General features: G+C 42.4%; 1 protein-coding gene and 1 long non-coding RNA gene across 2 annotated transcripts in view; one reads left to right on the forward strand and one right to left on the reverse strand.

The window, feature by feature from the left end:
- Positions 1-17,500, forward strand: part of LOC135114535 (uncharacterized) — a 125,383-nt gene that overhangs the window by 49,145 nt on the left and 58,738 nt on the right. The window lies entirely within an intron of this gene.
- Positions 3,678-4,304, reverse strand: LOC135106860 (cilia- and flagella-associated protein 251-like; the record flags this gene model as incomplete). The annotated part of the gene is made up of 1 exon (XM_064016231.1): positions 3,678-4,304. A coding segment is annotated over one exon (627 nt), but the record flags the coding sequence as incomplete, so codon positions are not given.

Raw genomic sequence — 17,500 nt, forward strand, 5'->3', positions numbered from 1 at the left:
TTGGCTTATTGTTATTACCCTCGCCGCCTGTATATTTCTTGTGCCCTTGTCAAAGTCACGTCTGACAGTGTTATGTAATGTTACGATCACCATTAGACGAAGGGCTTCTCTGGTGCTCGGTGTTATGTTACGGCGTCACTACTGGTGTCTAATGAAGGTCACGAGGGGGGTGGAGAGAGAGGGAGAGAGAGAGGTAGAGGGAAAGGAGTGGGAGGGGAGAATAAGAGAGAGAGAGAGAATGAAGTTATGAAGCATTACTAAGAAGAACAAGAATAACAAAGGGAACGACGTAAAAAGAGAAATAAGAGTAATAATGACGATGATGATGATGACGATGGTAAAAGTGTAATAACAGTAATAATGATAATTAAAATACTGGTGATAATGGCGGTGATGATTATAATAATAATAATAATAATAATAATAATAATAATAATAATAATAATAATAATAATAAGTTATAATAATAATAATAATAATAATAATAATAATAATAATAATAATATTAATAATAATAATAATATGAAAAAAGAATAAGAATAAAAATAAACAAAAGAAAAAGGAGATTAAGGAACAGGGGAAAAATGAAAATAGGGAAGGAAAGATGATGATGATGATGATGATGATGGTAACGATAAGAGAGGGTAGAAAGAAGTGGAAGAAAGAAAAGGAGGAAGGAAAAGAAAAAAAAGAAAAGAAAAAGGGGAAGACAAGGAACCCCATCCCACCACCACCACCACCGCCACCAACAGCAACAACAACAACAACAACAACGACAGCAACAACAACAACAACAACAACAACAACAACATCAACAAAAACATCATCAATAACAACATCAACAGCATTTTCAGGAAAACGATAAAATTAATAAAATCATTACTGCCTTTAATATTTCTCGACTGTGTGTCTGGTGATCATCAAAGGAGCCTCTCTCTCTCTCTCTCTCTCTCTCTCTCTCTCTCTCTCTCTCTCTCTCTATCTCTCTCTCTCTCTCTCTCTCTCTCTCTCTCTCTCTCTCTCTCTCTCTCTCTCTCTCGCATCTAGCGCAAAAAATGCAGACTCTTTTAATAATGAACGTGTATAGCAGGCAAAAATGATCAGAGAATAATGAATCATGTTACAATATCACATTAGTTCTTTTTGTAGGAGTATTGGAGGCGCTGTGATGACGAGGAGAAAGGCCTGGTGGTGCTCCTTCACGCCATGCCCGGGTTGTACGTAATACGGTCAAGTTGGGACACACGCGCATGGCAACACTGCCACTGGACGATGCTCTCACCTGCTGAATGGCTGACGTATTCCATTCAGGTCTGTTTTAAAACGCACTAAAACTACTTATATAATGTTCTTACGCAAACATTTGTTTATTTATTTATTTATTTTTTATTTTTCATCTGCTAAGGAGTCTCTCCAAGGATGCAAAAGTGAGTAAATGAAAAAAAAGAAAAAGTCGGCTCACAAAAGCACTCGCCAAAAAGATAACTATAGGAGAGAAATAATAAAAGCTTGCCAGTTTAGTTTCGGAGGTGTCTTCATGGACCTCTGTTCAGAGAGCACTCTGTTCAGAGAGCACTCTGTTCAGAGAGCAAGGCGTAGGAAGGTGCTGGATCATACGTCTGCAAATAATCAATATTGATGAATACACTCTTCAATAGACCAACGTCTCAAGACCCAATAACAGATAATAGCGTAATTGAAAGTGATGAACGAGCTTCACCGCCTATACTAGATGAAATAAAGCTAAGCAAAATGCAATTGAAAAAAAAAAAAAAAAAAAATATTCAGGATGTGACGGAATACCAGGTGAGCTGCTTAAGCATGGCGACGATCTCGCTCTTCAGAGAAGCCTGCAAACATTTAAATTTGATTTAGGGACAGTTGAGGAGTTGTGCATTCGAATACGAATACGAACTTCAAATTCTTACGAATACGAAAACAGTGTAATACTGCCAACTGGAATACAAATACTTGATTAAGGACTCGTGAATGCATTCATCAATACCTTTCGTTGGAAAACAAGCTCTTGATGCGACTCGACAAATCAGTGAACACTTTTAAGATTCATGGGCATTAGCATACGAATGAGAAAACGTAGATTTCTAATGACAATGACTCGAATACGAATACACCCAAATTCTTTATTTTAATGGATTCAAATACGAATAAGGAGTAATAATAACTCATCCCTGATGCCGAGAAAACGAAGATGAAGTTGCTATCAAGAAAAAAACAAAACAGACGACAATGTGAGCACCGGAGAGCTGGAAGTGGAGTGCGTTAACCGTTTGAAAAGGTTGTATCTAACATTACCAGTGACAACATCATTGAATAGCAAATGACCGAGAAAACAGATTCTGGAAAAGATGCGTTTTCGTCCTCAGTAATGCAATAACAAAATTGAAGATATCACGAAGGAGCAAACTGAGGATGATGTCACGATGTTTGATGGGCGTGAAACGTGGACACTCACCGAAACCAGGAAACCGGAAGTTCTTGAAAATAGTATCCTTCGAAAAATACTGGGACCTTTGTACAAAACCGGAAAATCAGTGGGAAAGGCGGCACAACATAGATATCCAAACACCAGGTCAGCCCTCATATAAGACGCCATGAGATCACGACTACGATATGCTGGATACACTGCCAAGACAATCATAAAATGCACAGTACAAGGAAGCCAACCAGCTGGTATTGACGGGCTGATAACGTCCGTGGAGAGGTTCAGGAAGAAGCGCCCGATATCGGCAACTGACAGACTGCAGCAGAGAACCTCAGACTGGCGAGGCTTGAAGACAATGATGGATCTGCAGGACGAAGAGTCTCATGAGGGAGTGAGATACTTTTAAAGTTAGATTTATAAAAGATATACAAGGAATCTGGTTCTCAAATGTAGTAGTGGATAAATGGACTGGACTCATTGATCAGGTTGTTACTGCTGAGTTAATTGAGAGTTTTAGGAGAATATTACTAGATATATTTATGGAAGCGGATGATAGGTAGAAAAAAATATAAGCCTGTTTTGTAGTGACTGTCACGTGTAGGCCAGATGGCTCTCTGCAGCTTCCCTTATTGTCTTATGTTCCTACATACATAAAGAATACTGGAACATGATAATCTCACAAACAGTAGAAGAAACAGCAACATTCCTGCCTCTTTGCTACTTACAACTACAAATTCCCTTGATTTCAATAAAGCGTAGAGGGTCGAAAAACTTATGGGTAACAGTACAACACACATTTCCGTTACATGTGAAGGTAAGACAACAACTACATTGCCTCCTTGCTGAATAGAGTTAATTGCTGTTACTGGCCGTTGTTATTGCTAGTGTTGTTGTTACCGCTGGTGATGGTGGTGGTGTTTGGTGTGAGTCGCGCGGCCAGGCACCTCACATTAAGGTTGGTGTTACAATATGCATGCAGTTTGACGATTTTTCTTCCCTTTACCGTGTGTGTGTGTGTGTGTGTGTGTATGTGTGTGTGTGTGTGTGTGTATTCCGTGTATGTTTTTCCTCATTCCCTGACCTCCTTTTTTCCTCTTTTGACTTCCTTTTTTTCTTTTCCTTTCTTCTGTCTCTTATTATTCTCTTGGTTTCCTTTCAGTTTTACTTCTTGTTCTTGTTCTTCTTGTTCTTGTTCTTGTTCTTGTTCTTCTTCTTTTCCTCTTGTTCTTTTTCTTTTCTTTTTTTCATCTTCTTCTTCTTCTTCTTCTTCTTCTTCTTCTTCTTCTTCTTCTTCTTCTTCTTCTTCTTCTTCTTCTTCTTCTTCTTCTTCTTCTTCTTCTTCTTCTTCTTCTTCTTCTTCTTCTTCTTCTTCTTCTTCTTCTTCTTCTTCTTCTTCTTCTTCTTCTTCTTCTTCTTCTTCTTCTTCTTCTTCTTCTTCTTCTTCTTCTTCTTCTTCTTCTTCTTCTTCTTCTTCTTCTTCTTCTTCTTCTTCTTCTTCTTCTTCTTCTTCTTCTTCTTCTTCTTCTTCTTCTTCTTCTTCTTCTTCTTCTTCTTCTTCTTCTTCTTCTTCTTCTTCTTCTTCTTCTTCTTCTTCTTCTTCTTCTTCTTCTTCTTCTTCTTCTTCTTCTTCTTCTTCTTCTTCTTCTTCTTCTTCTTCTTCTTCTTCTTCTTCTTCTTCTTCTTCTTCTTCTTCTTCTTCTTCTTCTTCTTCTTCTTCTTCTTCTTCTTCTTCTTCTTCTTCTTCTTCTTCTTCTTCTTCTTCTTCTTCTTCTTCTTCTTCTTCTTCTTCTTCTTCTTCTTCTTCTTCTTCTTCTTCTTCTTCTTCTTCTTCTTCTTCTTCTTCTTCTTCTTCTTCTTCTTCTTCTTCATTTCTTTTCTTGTTCTTGTCCTTTTCTTTTCTTTTCTTTTCATTTCTTCTCCTTTTCTTTTTCTTCTTTTCTTCTTCTTCTTCTCCTCTCCTTTCTATATATTTTTCTTTCATGTCCTTCCTGCACCTCCCTCTGCTCCCGTTATTCCTCCTCCTCCTCCTCCTCCTCCTCCTCCTCCTCCTATCCCTACCCTCAATTACCCTCGATCTGCTCTTCCTCGTCCGCCTTGTTCCCTTTCCCTTCCTCCTCCTCCTCCTCCTCCTCCTCCTCCTCCTCCTCCTCCTCCTCCTCCTCCTCCTCTGCCGCCCCTTTACCCACTTCCTGAACCCTACTAATTAACCTGCCTCAGTACCTGTCTCGGCGTGACTAGGTGGCGGGCCTCCCAAACGTGACCAGATCCTGTTGACTCGCTTCACTTCAATCTTCCTCCTCCTCCTCCTCCTCCTCCTCCTCCTCTTCTTCTTCCTCTTCTTCTTCCTCGTAACTCTGCTTATCTGCCTCTTCCTTCTCGTGGTTTATTTCTTCTTTTTCTTTCGTGATTCTTTTTTTTTATTATTCTAATTTTAACTTTTTTTTTTTTTTATTTATCTGCATTCTCTTCCTACTTGCTTTTCTTCTGTTTCTTCTTCTCCTTCTTCCTCATCCTTCTTCTCCATTTCCTTCTTTTAACCTGTTTTCCTACTTCTCCCTATCCTTATCCTCCCACATGTTTTTCACTAACTCATTTTTCCTCCTCCTCCTCCTCCTCCTCCTCTTCTTCTTGTCTAACGCACGTAATGATGAATAATTGAATGGCTGGATAAAGACTATAATAACTAAAAATGCGGTAATTCTGTGGCGATTTCAATAACCCGGCCATAAATTGAGATCCGAGAGAGAGAGAGAGAGAGAGAGAGAGAGAGAGAGAGAGAGAGAGAGAGAGAGAGAGAGAGAGAGAGAGAGAGAGATTATGGTGCGGATAAGGTTTGTATGTTGTGCGTAGGTAGGTACGTTGGAGACACACACACACACACACACACACACACACACACACACACACACACACACACACACACACACACACACACACACACACACACACACACACACACACACACACACACACACACACACACACACACACACACACACACACACACACACACACACACACACACACACACACACACACACACACACACACACACAGATGCGAGCCTGACTCAATCATGTAACAAAAACAGTTAGGTTGGCAAAACAAACACACACACACACACACACACACACACACACACACACACACACACACACACACACACACACACACACACACACACACACACACACACACACACACACACAGAAGCACAGTTTGTACACCGCTATCTATTCTCTTTCACATTGTAGTCGTGTCAACCAATCAGGCAGTCAGCCAGTCAGCCAGTTAGCCAATCAGTCAGCCAGTCAGTCAGTCAGTCAGCCAGTCAGCAAGCGTCAGCCCGTGCACCTCTCGGATTCCTAGCCCGTCCATGTAATCTGTTCAGGGGCAGGCTTTCCAATACCTCCTGTACCCGTGACATACCCTCTCCGTGCCTACATACAGCCCCCTTCCCTTCCCTTCCCTTCCGCCCTCTCTTTCCTCTTTCCTTTTTCCCCTTCCGCCGCTACTGTTTGGAATCTCTCAGCTGTGGGTGTTCATTCCTGTCATCTTTCTTATCTCATCCCCGTGTTCGTCCTTTATTTTCTCCTTGTCTGTATTCTCTTCTCGTTTCTCGTTTTCATTCTCTTTCCCCTTTCCCTCTCTATCTCTCTCTCTCTCTGCCTCTCTTTCTTTCTCTATCTCGTACGCTCATCTTCACACTTTGTCTCTGCCTCTCTTTCTTTCTCTCTATCTCTGCTTTCCTTGCTCTTACTTCTTGTCTCTTCCTTGTTTTTTTTTTTTTTTTTTGCGTTCAAGTTGTGTCTTCTTCCTCCTCCTCCTCCTTCTCTTCCTCTTCCTCTTCCTCTTCCTCTTCCTTCTGGTGCCGTGCTTGCAGTCATCCTTTATGCCACGCCCTTACTTCTTTCCTCTTCCCCTTCCTCTCTTTTCTTCCTCTTTTTCTTTCTTTTCTTCTTCCGTCTTATTCTTTAGTCTATTCCGTCTCTGTTCTCTTCTCTTTCACTTTCCTTTCCTTTTATTTTTATTTCTTTTGAGTTCTTTATTTTTTTCTCTCCCTCCTTTCTTTCTTTCTTTCTTTTTCTTCCCTTTTTCCCACTTTCCTTTCTTTCCTTCTTTGTTTTCTCTCTCTCTCTCTCTCTCTCTCTCTCTCTCTCTCTCTCTCTCTCTCTCTCTCTCTCTCTCTCTCTCTCTCTCTCTCTCTCTCTCTCTCTCTCTCTCTCTCTCTCTCTCTCTCTCTCTCTCTCTCTCTCTCTCTCTCTCTCTCTCTCCTTCCTTCATTCGGTCCTTCTCCCGTTTTTCCTCTTCTTTCTGCCTTTCCTTTCTTTTTTCCTTCCCATCTCTGTTTCCCCTACTTGTTTCTTTCCTCCTTCCCTTCGTCCTTCTTCTTCTTTACCATCCCTACCTCCTCCCCTCTTTTCTTTTGCTCCCGTCTTCCCTTCTTGCTTACCTGCCTGTTATCCTCTCATGCTTTTCTTCACATTTCTCCTACAATCCTTTATAAAATATCCTTCCTTCCTTCCTTCCTTCCTTCCTTCCTTCCTTCCTTTATCCCTTTCTCTCCTATCCTGCTTCCTTCCTTCCTTTCTTCCTCATTCCCTTCTGCCCTTTCCTTCCTTCGTTCCTTCCTCTATCCCTTTCACCCGCGCCCTCTTCCTTCCCTCACCTTCCTTCCCTCAGCATACCTCACCTCCCACACCACCCTTCACCCTATGCAGCCTCTACCACCACACTTATCATCACTCCCTTCCCAGCACACACTCCTCTCTCCTCTCTCCCTCCTCCTCTCCCCCTCCACCACCACATAAACTCACCTCGCCTCTCCCCTATACCACCGCACCTCGCCCCTCCGCCCCATAACATAACACACGCCTCCACACCTTCCTGCCACGCATTTACACCTTTCCTTGACCCTCTGCCGCCCGCTTCCCGCCGCCACCGCCACCGCCACCGCCTCTCACGGCTCTTCAGTCACCACTACCTCCCCTCGCCACACCCTCTCCCCGTAGCTTGCATGGTCGCCCCGTTTAGCGTCTCTGCCGCCACTGGTGTTTTCATTCAAAATATGCAAGTTATTCCGAAGTCCTCTTGTGTGTGTGTCTGTGTGTGTGTGTGTGTCTGTACGTTTCTGTATGTAGATGGTAGAAGAGGAAGAGGAGCTGTCTGAAGGAGGACGTGTGTATTTGTCTGTGTATGTACGTCTATGTCCCTTTCTGTACGTGACCGAGGAAGAAAAGGACGAGGACGAGGAGCTGTTTGAAGGACGACCGTGAGCGTGTAGCGGAAAAGTGCGCCGCTACAGGAGGGAGGCTGACCGGCGGCGCGAGCACACGGCAGGGAAAAGAGAAGCGGCGAAATGAAACCCGGAATGAAATTTGTTCCGCCTTTTTTCTTTCCCCTTTTTTTCTGATTGGTGAGCGAGTGAGGACGGGTGGGCTGGCTGGGTGGCTGGCTGGCTGGCTGGGTGGCTGGCTGGCTGGCTGGCTGGCTGGCTGGGTTGGCTACAGGCGCACTGGTAGGTAGGGGGTGGGTTAGAGGTAGGGAAGAGTGACAGACATGTTAGGTTCTGTTGGGTTGGGTTGCGAGCGTGTGTGTGTGTGTGTGTGTGTGTGTGTGGAGGTGATTGGAGGCGATATTCTTTTAACCCAGTTGGGAAAAGCTGTGATGTGTCCCGCCCCGTGCGTTAGAGAGCGACTGATGTATTAGTACTGTGCCTCGAATATCTGGACGCGAGGCTGGCCCGGAATGTGCTGGAAAGGGACCCGAAAGGCGAGGCACACTGGAAAACACGGCCACTTTACCTGAAAATAGATGGAAAAATGGAAATAATAAAGGAAAAAAAAAACTATGCTGTTCTCTCTTCCGTGTTGTAGTGGTGGGGTGGAATGGAAAGTGTGTGTGTGTGTGTGTGTGTGTGGAGGGACGTGGCGGCGGTGGCAGAATCATTCGACACAAAACATCTGCACAAACTATGAAAAATGCCACCACCACCACCGCCACCACCACCACCACCACCACCACCACCACCACCACCACCACCACCACCACCACCACCGCCACCACCATCACCACCACCACCACCACCACGACCTTTCCTCTCAAAACATTTCTCTCGAGGTGAAAAGTGAAGTGCTTATACGGGACCAGACCCATCGGAAAAGAGAGAGAGAGAGAGAGAGAGAGAGAGAGAGAGAGAGAGAGAGAGAGAGAGAGAGAGAGAGAGAGAGAGAGAGAGAGAGAGAGAGAGAGAGAGAGAGAGACCACTGAATTACTGACAGCTTGGCGCCGCGGGTACTCAATACAAGAGCACGCAAACTTCACATTCCGAGTCGATACTAAGGAGGTGGAGGCTTTGAAATGGGACCCTCTCTCTCTCTCTCTCTCTCTCTCTCTCTCTCTCTCTCTCTCTCTCTCTCTCTCTCTCTCTGTCTTTGTCTGTCGCTCTCACTCTGTCAACAAGGTCATAACAGTCCTGATTTCAGTGCCCCGATCTCATCACACGTTAGAATTTCCATGAATAGGCAATCGACACAATGGTTTAGTTTCCACGCGAGTAGCCCTTGTCTCTCTCTCTCTCTCTCTCTCTCTCTCTCTCTCTCTCTCTCTCTCTCTCTCTCTCTCTCTCTCTCTCTCTCTCTCTCTCTCTCTCTCTCTCTCTCTCTCTCTCTCTCTCTCTCTCGTCCCCCTTTCCCTTCCTCACTCCTTCCCTTTGCTCTTTCCACCGAGTGATTGAAAGTACACAGACACACACACACACACACACACACACACACACACACACACACACACACACACACACACACACACACACACACACACACACACACACACACACACACACAGTGACGTTTGTACAAGTCAGCGTTCTTGGTCACCCGTGTTTCACTTTCTCTCTCTCTCTCTCTCTCTCTCTCTCTCTCTCTCTCTCTCTCTCTCTCTCTCTCTCTCTCTCTCTCTCTCTCTCTCTCTCTCTCTCGTTAGTCGTTTTTTTTTTTTAGTGTTTTCTCTTCATCTACTTGCTTTTTTTCGTAATTACATTTTTGCCACAGTTTTTGTGTCGCAATCGCTATAAAGCTTCACTATTTTTATTTTTTACATGTTTCATATTTTTACTACTTTATTTCTTGCTATTTTTATCATGAAGTGTGTGTGTGTGTGTGTGTGTGTGTGTGTGTGTGTGTGTGTGTGTGTGTGTGTGTGTGTGTGTGTTTTAAGAGCATTTTACGCGTACCTTGTCTTTTTCTTCTCTTCCTACTTACTACTACTTCTTTCTTCCTTCCCTCCTTTTATCTTTTATCTTTTCTTTCTTTATTCTCTCTCACAACATACTTCTAAAGACTTCACCTCGCTTCTTCTTAAGACTATGTATACATGCATCTTTTTTTTTTCCTTCCTTAGTATATTATTATTATATTTTTCCTTCACCTTCTCTTTCTTCGCCAGCAGCTCCTTGCACTTCTTCTTCCTACTCTTCTTCGTTTTCTTCCTCCCCCTGCCCCTCCGCCCCACTTCCTTCTCCTCCTACTCGCAGCTTCATGAACTCTCTCTCTCTCTCTCTCTCTCTCTCTCTCTCTCTCTCTCTCTCTCTCTCTCTCTCTCTCTCTCTCTCTCTCTTCCTACAAGCACGTAAGCATTCTTCACTCACTTTCTTCTCTTTCTCTTCTTTTTTTTTTTTTTTGTTACGAAGCTAAATTTCCGCATCCCGTCTTCAACTTTAGGTGCAGATATTACTCTCTCTCTCTCTCTCTCTCTCTCTCTCTCTCTCTCTCTCTCTCTCTCTCTCTCTCTCTCTCTCTCTCTCTCTCTCTCTCTCTCTCTCTCCCTCGCGTATGGCTTATTTGCCTTGTTGTTCCTCCCTCTACACTTCCTGTTTGCTCCTGTTTAGTCCTGTTTATTCCTGTTTGCTCGTCTGCCGCGCGTGTTGGTAGCGGAACGGGCGCTGTACGTTGGCGGGTCCCTCGGGAGGAAGGGGAGGAAGAGGAGGAGGAGGAGGAGGAGGAGGAGGAGGAGGAGGAGGAAGAGGAGGAGGAAAATAAAAGAAAGGAGATGGATGGGTAAGAGTGGCGTGCAGGAAAGAGGGGTAATGAGAGAGAGAGAGAGAGAGAGAGAGAGAGAGAGAGAGAGAGAGAGAGAGAGAGAGAGAGAGAGAGAGAGAGAGAGAGAGAGAGAGAGAGAGAGAGAGAGCGCATAACACAAAGGAATAGCTAACTTAGGTACCGGGTAGCACTTAGCAAAAGGTGAGGAAAGTAAAGTTTTTGTCTTGCATACACACACACACACACAAAAAAAAAAAAATGCAAGACAGAACAAACAGAGACAGACAACGACATACAGACAGCGAGACGGACAGAAGCATCACCACGCCTCTCATTTCACGAAGTTGGCAGATTTGCATACAACACTGGAATTACTGTAGGCACAAATACCCGCCCTTTAGACACACCAGCATACACTGAATCACTTCCGCGCTGCAACTCCACTGCATTCAAAAGGCTTTAGTTAAAGTTACACTGGTATTTAGGGGCATTTTTACGGCTTCAGTGACAGATTAACAGCACTTCTACATTACCAGCAGTAGAAACACTCTTGAGAACCTTGCTAATCGTATCTATGGCCTTTGAAAATAGTCATGTTGAGAGAGCAAGGAGTTTCAGAATACGAGATTTGGGTGCGTGGTGGATGGACTGGCCAAGAGAGAGAGAGAGAGAGAGAGAGAGAGAGAGAGAAAGGTGAGGTTCTTGCTCCCAGCCCTCGCTCTTCCTCCCTCACCGCCCTGCCCTCCCGCCCTCCTTCCCGTCCCGCAACTCTTCACTTCACTTCCCTGCCTCTGCCTGCTCTGAAGACATGCAAGGGTGGGTTCGTGGGAGGAGGAGGAGGAGGAGGAGGAGGAGGAGGAGGAGGAGGAGGAGGAGGAGGAGGAGGAGGAGGTGGTGGTGGTGGTGGTGGTGGCGGTGGTGGTGGTGGTTATATTTTGAGTCTCAGAACCTCATGTCGGACTTTCTCTCTCTCTCTCTCTCTCTCTCTCTCTCTCTCTCTCTCTCTCTCTCTCTCTCTCTCTCTCTCTCTCTCTCTCATTTTTAAGTATAGGTGGTTGGGAAGGGAGCATTTTTACTTGTTCTTCTTTTCTTTCTTTCTTACTTTCTTACTTTTTTCTCTTTATTCTCCCAAGAAAGGTATTGGTTCTGGTATGTAGTGGGAAAAGAGAGAGAGAGAGAGAGAGAGAGAGAGAGAGAGAGAGAGAGAGAGAGAGAGAGAGAGAGAGAGAGAGAGAGAGAGAGAGAGAGAGGTTACTGGGCTGAATATTTTTTTTCTTATTTTATTTTTCGCCAGTTTGTCTTTGTAATTGGACGTTTTTTTTTATTTATTTTCTTTCAGTTTTTTTCTTTTATTTTTTTTCAATGCAGTGCTTTTGTAATGTTGAAATTTTATAGTGCTTTGTTTATTTCTTTTATGTGTGTGTGTGTGTGTGTGTGTGTGTGTGTGTGTGTGTGTGTGTGTGTGTGTGTGTGTGTGTGTGTTTTCTCTTCTCTCTGTTTCGTTTTATTGCATCACAAATTCGTATTCATATAAAGAAATGTACTACTATTAGGTGCACTTGTGATGCATGCCCAAGTGTATGCACGTATGTATGTATGCATGTATGTATGTATGTATGTATGTATGTATGTATGTATGTATGTATGTATGTCTATTTCATTCTTTGTATGTATCACTGTACTGTTGACAAGGAGGAAAAGAATTAAAGAAAAAAAAAAAGAAAGGAAGAAAGGAAAAAAAGGAAGATAGGTAGGAACGAGAGAGAGAGAGAGAGAGAGAGAGAGAGAGAGAGAGAGAGAGAGAGAGAGAGAGAGAGAGAGAGAGAGAGAGAGAGAGAGAGAGAGAGAAGGAAGAATGGAACGCATGTTGCTTTAGTGAATATGTTTTTCTTCTTTCTTGAGTCTTGCATATTTAGAGAGAGAGAGAGAGAGAGAGAGAGAGAGAGAGAGAGAGAGAGAGAGAGAGAGAGAGAGAGAGAGAGAGAGAGAGAGAGAGAGAGAGAGAGAGAGAGAGAGAGAGAGAGAGAGAGAGAGTTTATTTACCTTGTGGCGAGTGTAGAAGGGAGGTGTTATTCTAGTCATGACGGAGAGAGAGTGAGAGAGGGAGAGAGAGAAGAGAGCCTGGAAAAAAAAGGAAAGGAAGGGAGGGAAGAATGGAGAGAAGAAGGAGAGGGGAGGGAGGGGGTAGTGGAAGAGTCCGAGGGAGGGAGAGATGATTGGCGGAGGGAGAATAAAAGAGAAGAGTGAAGAGGGGAGTGAGAGAGAGAGGGAGAGAGGGAGGTATGAATGGTTGTGTTGGTAAGAGGTGGAGGAAGAGGAGGAGGAGGAAGAGGAAGAGGAGGAGGAGGAGGAGGAGGAGGAGGAGGAGGAGGAGGAGGAGGAGGAGGAGGAGGAGGAGTGAAAAATGAAAGCTGAGATGCAAAGAAAACGGGTGGAATGAGATGTTTAGAGCCGTGGAAGAGGATCTCACGAAAGGAGGAGGAGGAGGAGGAGGAGGAGGAGGAGGAAGAGTAATGTGGATGTGCAGGAAGACGAAAAGGAAAAAGAAATAGTAGCACGAAAATGAGGGGAGGAGGAGGAGGAGGATATAATATAATATAATATAATAACTTTATTTCCACTTGAACAGTGGTTATTCATTTTACATAGTGTGAGGAACGATTGGGTATAGTAGTATTTTATACTCTAACCTAGAACCATATGGTTGGTTGTGTCTACATATTAAAACTATTCATATAGGAAAAGTAAATTGAAGTCATAATATAAAATGGAATAAATGTAGAAACTAAAAACATAGTAATATTAAAAACACTATTTTAAAAGATATCGAGTGAGTCTATTTTTAAAACTGGACACAGAGACAGCGCTAGTAACATCAGAAGGCAGACTGTTCCACATTTTTGGGCCTGTCACATCCAAACTTCTGGCACCGGTATCTGTTCGAGTCTTTGGTATAAATAAGCAACTCTGCTGTCGTGTTGAACTATCTGTTGTTTCATGAACAGTTAAAAATTTCTTATACCAATCTGGATGAAAACCATTTAGTATCTTAAAAACTGTGGTACACATCTCCAGTTTATACTTTTCGATAATTTTTAGCCACCCAAGTTTTTGTATTATTGGTGAAGCATGATCGAATTTTCTTGCACCTCCCATAGCGAGTTTTGCGGCAAAATTTTGTAGTTTTTGAGTCTTATTTATTACTGTTAAGTTTGTGGTGCCCCATATTCTGATGCAATAGTTAATCAAACTGAGTATAATTGTCTGCACAACAAGTATTCTGGAGGGTTTGTCAAGACTCTTACTTATACGGCTTAAAAACATTAATAAACCGACTACTTTTTTACTCATTTCATCAGTGTGTTTATCAAAGAGCATAAAACGGTCCATGTACACACCTAGATTTTTAACATAATTACTTGGGATGATGGTGTCCCCATCTATTTGTATCACAATATTAGGAGGAACCTGTGCCAGAAGTTGTCTGTTTCCAATGAGGATACATTGGGTTTTACCTGTATTCAACATTAAACCATTAGTGAGAAAATAATTCTTTATACACTTTATGGTTGCTTCAGTGTCCCTGATTAGACGAGGTAGTTCATTAGTGTAGCTGGAGTGCAGAAACTGTGTGTCGTCGGCGTATTGTACCACGAGACAATTTTTAACCTTTACAATCAAGTCGTTGACAAAGATGTTGAATAGAATTGGGCCTAAAACTGACCCTTGTGGAACTCCAAAATGTATACTTTTTTTTTCTTTGATGTTGAATTCTTTACACGTACTGACTGAGTTCTATTTTTCAGGTAGCTGCTAAACCACAAGGGATCAATTTTGAGCTGAACACATTTTTGTATCAGAATGTTATGATTAACACTGTCGAATGCTTTAGACAGATCACATAGAGTAAGTAAAGATATTTTTTTCTGGTCCATATTTTTATATATTTTATCAGTAATCACTGTCAATGCTGTCTCAGTAGACAGATGACGCCTGAAACCATGCTGGCTGTTGGATAAAAGTTTTTTGTCCTCTAAGTAATTTGCCAATTGATTTGCAATAATTTTTTCTAGTATCTTAGATAAAATTGGGAGAAGTGAGATTGGCCGATAATTACTAACATTATCAACATCTCCATTTTTAAAGATTGGTACTACTATTGCATGCTTCCAGGCGTCAGGAAACACACCGGTAACTATGGACGTATTTATAATACAAGTCAAATATTGTGCAACAACATGTAAAGCATCACGGATAAATTTCAATGGTATGCCATCTGAACCAACAGACCTAGTATCATTTAAAGCTTTAACAGTAAGTATAACAGTACTCACGTCGACAGGCTGAGGTCTAAAATTATTTGTGTTGAAAAGAGCAACATCAGTGTCAAGTGGTGATACATAATTATCATTGTGTAGAGTCTGTTGAGTTTTTTCATATGTAAATTTTCCTACGTTCACAAAGTGCGAATTAAATTCATCTGCTTTATCTCCACAGTCGTCATATGGATGTACATTGGTATTGCTTTTCTTATCAGGAACAATTTCTCTGATGAGTTTCCAAGTTCTAGCAGTGTTCCCTCTTTGGTATTGCAATTGCTTATTATAATAGGAATTTATAGCATTTTTTATAAGTACAGTGACCAGCTTTTTCTCTCTCTTGTATTCGTCTTGCAATGTTACGTTGTGACGGTATTTTTTAAATTCACTTCTAACATTGTTCCTGATTAGAATAGCGCGTCGGATGTCATCAGTCATCCAAGGTGCAGGTGGTCTGCGGATTACTTTTGTTACAAAAGGAGCACAAGCGTTTAAAGTTTTAGTAAAAACGTCATTAAAAATTCTGACCTGGTCATTGACATCGTCGGTTAAAAACATTTCATTCATGGCTGGTGAATTCTGCATTAATAATGTAGAAAAGGTTTCTTGACTGTATTTTCCAAGCTGACGAAACGTCTTAATATCAGGCCTACGTTTGGGTTTGCTTATATTTACTTGCACGCTGACAAGGAGGAGGAAGAGGAGAGGGAGGAGGAGGAGGAGGAGGAGGAGGAGACAAGAAAGACTAAAAATGAAACGACAACAGTAAGAAGAGAAAAATACCGATTTGGAAGAAAATAACAGGAAGAAGAATAAGAAAAAAAGAAAAAAAATCATGAAAAGGTATTGAAAGAGAGATGACAACTAAAAATAGGAAGAAAAAACGACCTAAAGAAAAGTAAAAAGGAAAAAGAAAGACACATGAAACAATGGAAGAAAAAAGGAAAAAGTAAAAATGAAAATACGAATTTAGAAAACAGAAAACAAACTTTAATAATTACGAGCAGAAATAAGGAAGAGAAGTAAAACAAGAACGAGAACAAGAGGAAAAGGATGGATGATGGAGAAGAAGAAGAAGAAGAAGAAGAAAGAGAAACCACAAGATATTCACAAACAAGCCAAGAATGAAGAAAAGAAAAGAAAAGGAAAAAGGAAAAACAAAACAAAACACAAATAGTCAAAGTGAAACACAGTGACACAGAAAGCAGTAAAAATGAAGAATGAAAAAAAAAGATAAAGAAAAAAAAGAAAGAGACGAAAGTGATAGAAATGGAAAACGATAATAGAAAAAAAGAGAAAAAAGAGAGGGAGAGGAAAACAAGGAGTGAGGAGGAGGAGTGGGGAGTGGGAGTGAACTAAAATGAAAAATGAAAAATTGAAGGATGCATAAAAAAAAAAAAAACTTGGGCTAATTACTCCCGCTTGCCAGCCAATTAATGGAAGCGTGAACTAAACATCAGCCGAAGCCCCACGCTCACACGCACGCGCACACGCACTCGCAATAAATCACTACCCTGTGCTTTTTTTTTTTTACGTTTTTTCTTTCAGTTTTTAATTTTACGGATGCAAAAGATAATTTATAGATGGAAAAGTAAACAAATGGATGAAATGCGAGTCAAGACTTACTACTACTACTACTACTACTACTACTACTACTACTACTACTACTACTACTACTACTACTACTACTACTACTACTACCACTACTGCACTGCCACCTGCGCCACCAGCACCACTCCTTTTTTCCTCTTGTAGCCATTATTATATAGATCAGTAAACAGGAAAGGAGTCTGTTTTTCACATTTTCTGCAGTTTTACATTATTTCTGCTATATTTTACTGTGTTTACTATTATGCTTCCAACACCACCACCACCACCACTACTACCAACAACAACAACAACAGCAACAACAAATATTACTTCTACTACTACTACTACTACTACTACTACTACTACTACTACTACTACTACTACTACTACTACTACTACCACCACCACCTGATACACTAAAGAGAGTCCGGGAAGCAAATTCAACAGCAGTGTAGTGTTACCAGATGAGCGAGTGATTTACCTCTCTCTCTCTCTCTCTCTCTCTCTCTCTCTCTCTCTCTCTCTCTCTCTCTCTCTCTCTCTCTCTCTCTCTCTCTCTCTCTCTCTCTCTCTCTCTCCAACACCTGTTCTCTATTGTGCAAAACGTACTCTTTCTCACACATTCTCTCTCTCTGTCTCTCTCTCTCTCTCTCTCTCTCTCTCTCTCTCTCTCTCTCTCTCTCTCTCTCTCTCTCTCTCTCTCTCTCTCTCTCTCTCTCTCTCTCTCTCTCTCTCGTCTTGTGCATGTGTATATGAGTGAGCGACGGTGTGTGTGTGTGTGTGTGTGTGTGTGTGTGTGTGTGTGTGTGTGTGTGTGTGTGTGTGTGTGTGTGTGTGTGTGTATGTGTGTGTGTGTGCTGCCGGGCGTGCTCAGCCTCTGCCTCGAGTCACGCAGCGCCAAACTCAAGGAGCCAAGCTTGGGGTGTAGTATTTTTGTGCCGGTCACTGCCAACCTGAACCCTTCCCTTCCCGTGGGTGTGTGGGGAGAGGGAGGCGGAGGGACAGCTGAGGGAGTGGGTGTATGGGGGGCAGGGAGAGACAGATGAAGGATTGGATGTGTGGGGAGACGGGGGTACAGTTGGGGGGAGGCAGGGAGGCGGGTTAATAGG

The sequence above is a fragment of the Scylla paramamosain genome, chromosome 2, assembly GCF_035594125.1.
Source record: "Scylla paramamosain isolate STU-SP2022 chromosome 2, ASM3559412v1, whole genome shotgun sequence".
Classification (NCBI taxonomy): Eukaryota; Metazoa; Arthropoda; class Malacostraca; order Decapoda; family Portunidae; genus Scylla; species Scylla paramamosain.